The sequence below is a fragment of the Caenorhabditis briggsae genome, assembly GCF_000004555.2.
Source record: "Caenorhabditis briggsae complete genome, chrIII, whole genome shotgun sequence".
In the NCBI taxonomy this organism is placed as follows: domain Eukaryota; kingdom Metazoa; phylum Nematoda; class Chromadorea; order Rhabditida; family Rhabditidae; genus Caenorhabditis; species Caenorhabditis briggsae.
The window spans coordinates 11,585,192-11,592,529 of record NC_013490.2 but is presented as its reverse complement, the minus strand read 5'-3'; the positions used below and the strand labels follow the sequence as shown (position 1 = coordinate 11,592,529).

Here is a 7,338-nt window from a genome sequence, read left to right as displayed (position 1 = left end):
TTAGTTTTCATTCTTCTGGTCGGATGATCCAGAAGATGGTCCTGAACCTTCTCCAGAAGTTCCTCCTCCAGAACCTGCACCCCCTGAAGTTGCTCCAGAAGATGCTGCCGACGATCCAGCAGCTCCATCACGCTCCTCCCAATATCTCTGCTCTCTCTGATAATCCTCTTCCCATTGTCCACCTCTTGTGTAACCCGGAATGATGGTGCTAGTAGATCTGGCCAATTTTTGAAAAACTGCTCTGCCTTCTTCTGTTAACCGTTCTGGATCGTAGACCGGTCCACCAGCAACCCGACGATCATCACTTTTCTGATCCGCCGGTTCAAAAGCTTCAGAAATCGCTACATACTTTGCTCCATAAAATGCTCCAGAAGACACTTCAACAGAGTTTCCAGTGGGGTTTCCAGAAGTGGCTTCAGAAGTTGACACCGTAGCTCTAGCAGCGCCAACACGCTCACTGCAATATCTCTCCAGAGATGCATAAACAGAACGGAAAACGGACAATCTATCCAGGGAGTCCAAAATTACTTTTTTCAAATCTTCCAGATCGTATACCGGTTTACCAGCTGCTTCACTTTTTTCATCCTCTGCTTCAACCATTTTATCGAAAATAGCTTCGACTTCCGAAGAGCTGAAGTCAGCCTCTCCTCCTGTATTGACCACTGGATGGGAAATCGATACCGATGATGTAGCCTTTTTATTTTTGATCTTCTCTAGCGTTAGACGAACATTTTCCAGAAGTGCAGCGACATTCTGACGCCGCTTTTCGTATTCTGGAATTAAATCAGATTGATTTTAGGTAAACACGGGACGTCTAGAACCTACTTTCTTCGCTCGACATATCCTTGGTTGAAGTATTTTCCAACTCTTCCAGGTCGTATACCGCCTCACCAAAAGCTTTACTTGTTTCATCATATGCTTCAACCGTTCTAACGAAAATAGCTGCGCCTCTCGAACAGCTGAAATCAGTGTCTTCTCTCGGATTGACCACTTGATGAGACATCTGTCCCGATAGTCTTTTTATTTTTGATTTTTTCTAGTTTTTGACAAAAATCTTCCAGAAGAGCAGCGAAGTTCTGACGCCGCTTTTCGAATTCTGGAATTAAATCAGATTGATTTCAGGTAAACACATGACGTCTAGGACCTACTTTCGTTGCTTGACATGTCCTTGGTTGAAGTACCAGCGGCTTCACTTGTTTCTTCCCTCGCTTCGAGCATTTTATCCAAAAGAGCTCTCAATTCCAGGAAATTGAAAATATCGTATTCTCTTGGATTGAAAACTGGGTGAGAAATCGGTACCGATGATGTAGCCTCATTATTTTTAATCTTCTCCAGTTCCTGACGAATAAGTTCCAGACTCTCAGCGCGAATGCGATGCATTTTTTCGTCTCCTGGAATTAAATTAGTTTGATTTCAAATATAAGAAATCTAGAACCTACTTTCTTTTCTCGACACGTCCTTGGTTTCATCCGAGGCTTTGTCCGAGGAGGCGCTCATCTTTCGAATTTGACTGAAAAAAAAAACGTAAGAAGTAAGGTAATGAAAAAGAGAATTCGAAAAGATTTTTAACAAAAATTGTGCAGGAACAAATCCTGAAAAAATGATGGGAAACGCTACAGTATCCCAGAGCGAGTACAAAGACCTCAAACGTCATCAAATAAAGAAACTCCCATTAATGGGCTACGAGACAATGTTGACATTAAAAAACACATTTCAACTACAGTAATCCTTTTGTGTTTTTATACAAAAAACATAGCGTGTCAACCAATTACAAAGAATTTTGATGTTTGGTCATTGACTGTCTGAATCATTCGTCTGGAATCAGTTATGAGTCATAAGCTAGAGTACCTCATAAGTCATCTAGAATGCTTTGTTCGGTTTAAAGAAATTGCGATTTTCTGAATTGAATCAGTCAAAAAAGGGGCCAGAGCTATGAACGAGGATCAACCATGAAAAGAATGAGAAATGATTGGAGAAAAGGCGCTTTTGTTCGGTCAGACCAGCGAGTAGGCTGGGCTTAGGTACCCGGCTGCGCCAGGAAGCTTAGCTTCGCCTAAAGGGATTATACTACTTCGGAGAAATGTATAAAACGATAAGAAAAAAGGTAATGGGGATTTAAGGTCTACAGTATTCCTAGAATGGGGATGGGTTTAAATTGAAAATAAGTTTTGAATTGAGGAAAAAGTTTCAAAAAAGGAATCAATAACTAAATATTTACCTGTTCATTTTCTTGTCCGATAGTCCAGAAGATTCTCCAGAAGATGCTCCAGGAAAAACTCCAAAAAGTGCTCCAGAAGATTCTCTAGAAGATACTCCCGACGATCCAGCGTTTTTGGAAACTGATCCTCTCAACAATTCTAAATAGAGTATCGGTTCACCAGAGGTGCGACGAGCTTCACTTCTCTGACCCCCCTCAAGAGCTGTCAATCCCTCGAAACTTAAATCACCGTAATCTCTTAAATTGTACGCTGGATGAGGAATTGGTTCCGATGATGGAGCCTTTTTGGGTTTCAACTTTTCCATTTCCTGACGAATACGTTCCTGACGTTCCTTATTGCTTTTCACCTTGTTTTCTACAGTCTCAATTTTCTGACGAATACTTTCCTCCCAGGCAGCCATGTTGTTTTTTGACTCCTCCTGCTTTTGACGAAACTCTTCCATAACAGCAGCTTTCCTGGTGAGCACCAACTGACGAATTTCTTCGCATCCTGGAATTGAATTAATTCGATTTCAATAAAAACAGATCGTCTAGAACCTACTTTCGTCGATATACGTATCTTTGGGCGAAGTTTTGTCCGAGGAGGCGCTCATTTTTCGAATTTGGCTGAAAAAGAAAACTTGCAAGGTGTAAAAAAAGGAGAACGAGAATCAGAAGATTTCTAACGAAGAAAATTTACCGGAAAAAAAATCTTGAAAAATTATGGGAAAATTGAATACGGGTATCCTCTTGAATGACATTTTTCGTCCAAAAGTCTCATGAAAAGTCACCAAATAAAGAATTTCCCATTAATGGGTTATGAGACTCATTAACCTTTAAAAACAGATTTGAACTACAGTAATCCTTCTGCGCTTTTAAAAAAGATCAACTGGAAATTTTTAGAATGATTCGTCAGAAAATTTGAAATCGGAAGTCCAATTTTAAGCTCCACCCACTTTCTGCGTCGCATATACGGCTTGAGAGAATAGAAACTAAAGCACGTATTACATCATAATTAGATACTGTAGATTTTCGAATTCAAATCCAAAGACAACAAATAATTTGGCGGGAGAAGAAATGCAAGAACACTGAAAAAGCTACAAAAGAAATCAAAACATAAGGTGTCACCCATTTACGAAATACTTTGATTCAAGGGACATTGCTGTTTGGTCATTGGCTGTCTGGATCATTTTTCAAGTATAAGTTATGAGTCATATGTTACAGTATCTCATAAGTCATCTAGAATTCTTTGTCCGGTTAGAGCGATGTTCGAAAGAATTTGAGATTTTTGGAATTGAATCAGTCAAAAAAGGGGCCAGAGGTATGAACGAGGGTCAACGAAGAAAAGAATGAGAAATGATTGGAAAAAAGGCGCTTTTATTCGGCCAGACCAGTGAGTAGGCGGGGCTTAGGTACCCGGCTGCGCCAGAAAGCTTAGCTCCGCCTAACGGGCACATACTTCTTCGGAGAAATGTAAACAACGACAAGTAATGGGAATTAGAGGTCGACAGTATTCCTAGAATGGGGGGGGGGGGGTTAAATTGAAAATAAGTTTTAAATTCAGGAAAAGTTTCAAAAAGGGATTCAAAAACAAACGATTACCTGTCCATCTTCTTGTCCGATAGTCCAGAAGATTCTACGGAAGATGCTCCAGGTTTTTCTCCAGAAGATGCTCCAGAAAAGGCTCCAAAAAGTGCTCCAGAAGGTTCTCTAGAAAATGCTCCCGACGATCCAGCGTTTTTGGAAACTGATCCCCTCAACAATTCTAATTCACAATATCGGTCCACCAGCGGTCCGACGAGCTTTGCTTCTCTGACCCCCCCCCCTGCTTCGAGAGTTCTATCCGGAAGAGCTGTGACTTCCGAAGAGCTGATATCAGTGGACTTCAACTCCTGCTCCTGACGAAACTCTTCCATAACAGCAGCTTTCCTGCACCAACTGACGAATTTCTCCGCATTCTGGAATTGAATTAGTTTGATTTCAAATAAACACAGAACGTCCAGAACCTACTTTTATCGATTGACATGTCTTTGGTTGAAGTTTTGTCCGAGGAAGCGCTCATTTTTCGAATTTGGCTGAAATATAAAAGAATTTGTGAGAAATAAGAATGGGAAGGTGAGAAATCTAAGATTTTTGAAAGAAAAAATTGCCGGAAAATAAAGAATCGGAAAAAATCATAGGAAAACTAAAAAGGCTATAGTATACAAGACAAAGTACAAAAACCTCAAATGTCATCAAACAAAGCAATTCCAATTAATGGGTTATGAGAAGATGTTGAAATTTTAAAACGCATTTGAACTACAGTAATCCTTTTGCGCTTTTGAAAAATATCAACTACCAGAAAATTCTATCAAACATGAAACTGTAGATTTTCAAATTAAACTTTCCAGTACAAAAAATAATTTGACGGGGAGAAGATATGCTAGAATACAGAAAAAGCTACAAAAGAAATCAAAACATACAGTGTCCACCGAGTACACTATGTTTTGATTTGAGGGACGTTGGTGTTTGGTCACTGGCTGTCTGAGTCATCTGCATTTTGAAAAATTGAAAAGGGAAAGCAAGACCGAGGGACCAAGATCTGGTAGAAGCTGAGAGTCAAAGGCTACAGTATCTTATGAGTAATCTAGAACGTTGTTCAAAGAAATTGAGATTTTTGGAATTGGATTAGTCGAAAATGGTCAGAGGTATCGAGTTGTTTCCGGCTGCATATAGTTTTCAAGAGGAAATTCAAAAAAAAAGAAAGGTAAAAAGTAATGGGAAATGAGGTATACAGTATTCCTTGCTTCAACAGCAAATCTCTCTCAATCTTAAGCAGCCGAGATAAAACAAAAGATTTATATGTTTTTCTTCTTGCCAGATAGTTTAGAATATGCTTCAAAAGATCCTCTAGAAAATGCTTCACAAAATTCTCCATAAGCGGATCCAAAAGATGCTCCAGAAAATGCTCCAGAAGATGATTCAGAAATTGCAACAAAAGATTCTACAGACCTTCGATTTTCTCAAACCGCGCTCGGAAGAGCCCTTCTATTGAAGGGAATCTTTCAATACAACTCTGACAGTATGTTTCTGTACAAAAAGTCATGTAACCCGCCTGTTATATTATGTGCTCTAACATAGTTAAACATTTTAAAAACATTTTTTACACTCATTTTATTGCCACTCATCATTTCTATAAGTGCCAATTGAGTTAACACTATATCTGATTTGATTTAGACAATCCAAGCAATCATTAGGGCGCCTGTGACATTTATGTTGCATCATATTTTTCTTGTCTTTAAATTTCAAATGTATTGAATTAGAATAAATGAATAGTCAATCTGAAACTGTGTAAAAAACAAAGATAACTAGATGATCATATGATAATTTACCAGATAATAACACGTGGGCTAAGATAATTAGTTGAATAGTTAACTAACTAACACATATAAGCCGACATTTATAAACAATCTTTCGTTGGACACTTTTTTCAATAACTGTGTTAGCAATTCAGAAGAGTGTGTGTAGTGCGCTCTACCGCAAACTTTCTTTTTTTCCTGAAGTTTTCGATTTTACCAATTAATTTCCCATTTTTATATTTTTTATCAAGCGGGGTGCCTATGGAGAAAATATTTGACTCTACCTAAAATTTGTTATAATTTTGAAATGCAGGGCGACGAATTTTAATTTGGCAGATATCAAATTTCGCTTACTTTTCAATAGAATTTTTTGTTTTGATTTCAAAATCAAGATTCCAAACATTTCGAAAATTTTCCATCTTTCCCCCAAATCGCAATTTTCAATTATAATTGTTTTGTTTTCGAATTATGTCAAATTTTTTGGAAATCTGTTTTTTTTCTAGAAAAATCGCTAATCGAATCAAGCTTTTTTTAGTTATTTGATGGTGAATAGTTCTAATATTTCGTTTTAAATCCAAATATGAAAATTTTAGAAAAATTGCAATCGCGCTCCACCGAACTTTGATCTCTTTTCCTCATAGTCAATTAGTATCCTAGTGATTCATTCATTCAGAAAAAAAAATGGAAATGAGCAATCCAATTTTCCTTTATGTCGTCTTATTCTTTTTCGACAGACAGAGTGAATAAGGCTAATGGGAATCATAAACGACCGTAATAAACCATCAAATAAAGAGGACCACATTTCGGAGGTCGACAAAAAATGGCATGGCTTTTTAGTCATTTTTTCTTGGCTCTCGACATTTTTATGTATAATTGTACTGTTTTTCGAGAAAATTCTAACTTTTGAGATTCTGACTTCGGCTCAGAAGCGGCTCAAAAACGGACCGGCAATCTCAAAAACGGACCACGGCTTCTTAAAGTCTCCGAAAATTGAAATTTTTTTGATTTCCAGATTAGTGAAAACCTTTTTTGAAGATTCTGGATTTCTGGAATCCCGAATATCAGGTTTCATGAATTCTGAGAGATTGAAATTCTGAAATTTTGAAATTCTGAGATTCCGAGATTCTAAAAGATTGAAAACTCTGTAAATCCGGAATGATGAAATTTCGAAGTTCTGAAATTCTGAGATTTTCTTAGATTTTTTTCAATTGCTTTCTTACGTAATCCATCGAGCTCCGCACATAAAATCATATTGAGAATTGGCTCCGAGAGCCAATTTTCAATATCCCATAAACTATAAAAATCGGCGAAATGGGATTCGTGGTTATGAGGTTTTTGAAGGCGGGGAAGGAAGAAAAGGTTGTTATTATAATTGTGCAATTTTTGCTTTCGCCAGATTTTTTTATTTTATAGTTTCCCATGCTTTTCAGATGATGATCCCCCTTGAATTTTCTAGTTAATAGTGTCAAAAATCTTGAATTTTTTGAATTTTCCGTTTAAATTTTCATATGACCTTGTTCTGGATTTTAGGCCATACATCGGTAAATTTTTGTATAAATTCAATTTCTATACATTTGTCGAGTTTACCTCATCCTGACAAGGGAAGGTTTTTTAGACAACGGTTGAGAATTTGCTCAAAATTTGCATACTTTCATTTTAAGACATGCTCTATACGATGATTTTTAGCCCGTTCTCACTGGCTCATTAGTATTGACTATGCTGGTTCGACCCCCACTGTGGTAAAACTTTTTTTGCATTTTTTGAAACTAATTTTTGATTCAAAGTTTGCCCCCCCCCCCCCCC

At 37.6% G+C, this 7,338-nt stretch overlaps 1 protein-coding gene across 1 annotated transcript; it reads right to left on the bottom strand.

Moving 5' to 3' along the window:
- CBG26027 lies at window positions 1–2,811 on the bottom strand (the record flags this gene model as incomplete). Its single annotated transcript, XM_045244452.1, has 6 exons — window positions 1–773; window positions 826–990; window positions 1,149–1,391; window positions 1,440–1,510; window positions 2,219–2,708; window positions 2,760–2,811. The coding sequence occupies 6 exons, from the start codon at window positions 2,809–2,811 to the stop codon at window positions 1–3; spliced, it is 1,794 nt and encodes a 597-aa protein (XP_045100309.1).
- Window positions 2,812–7,338: the final 4,527 nt, after the last annotated feature.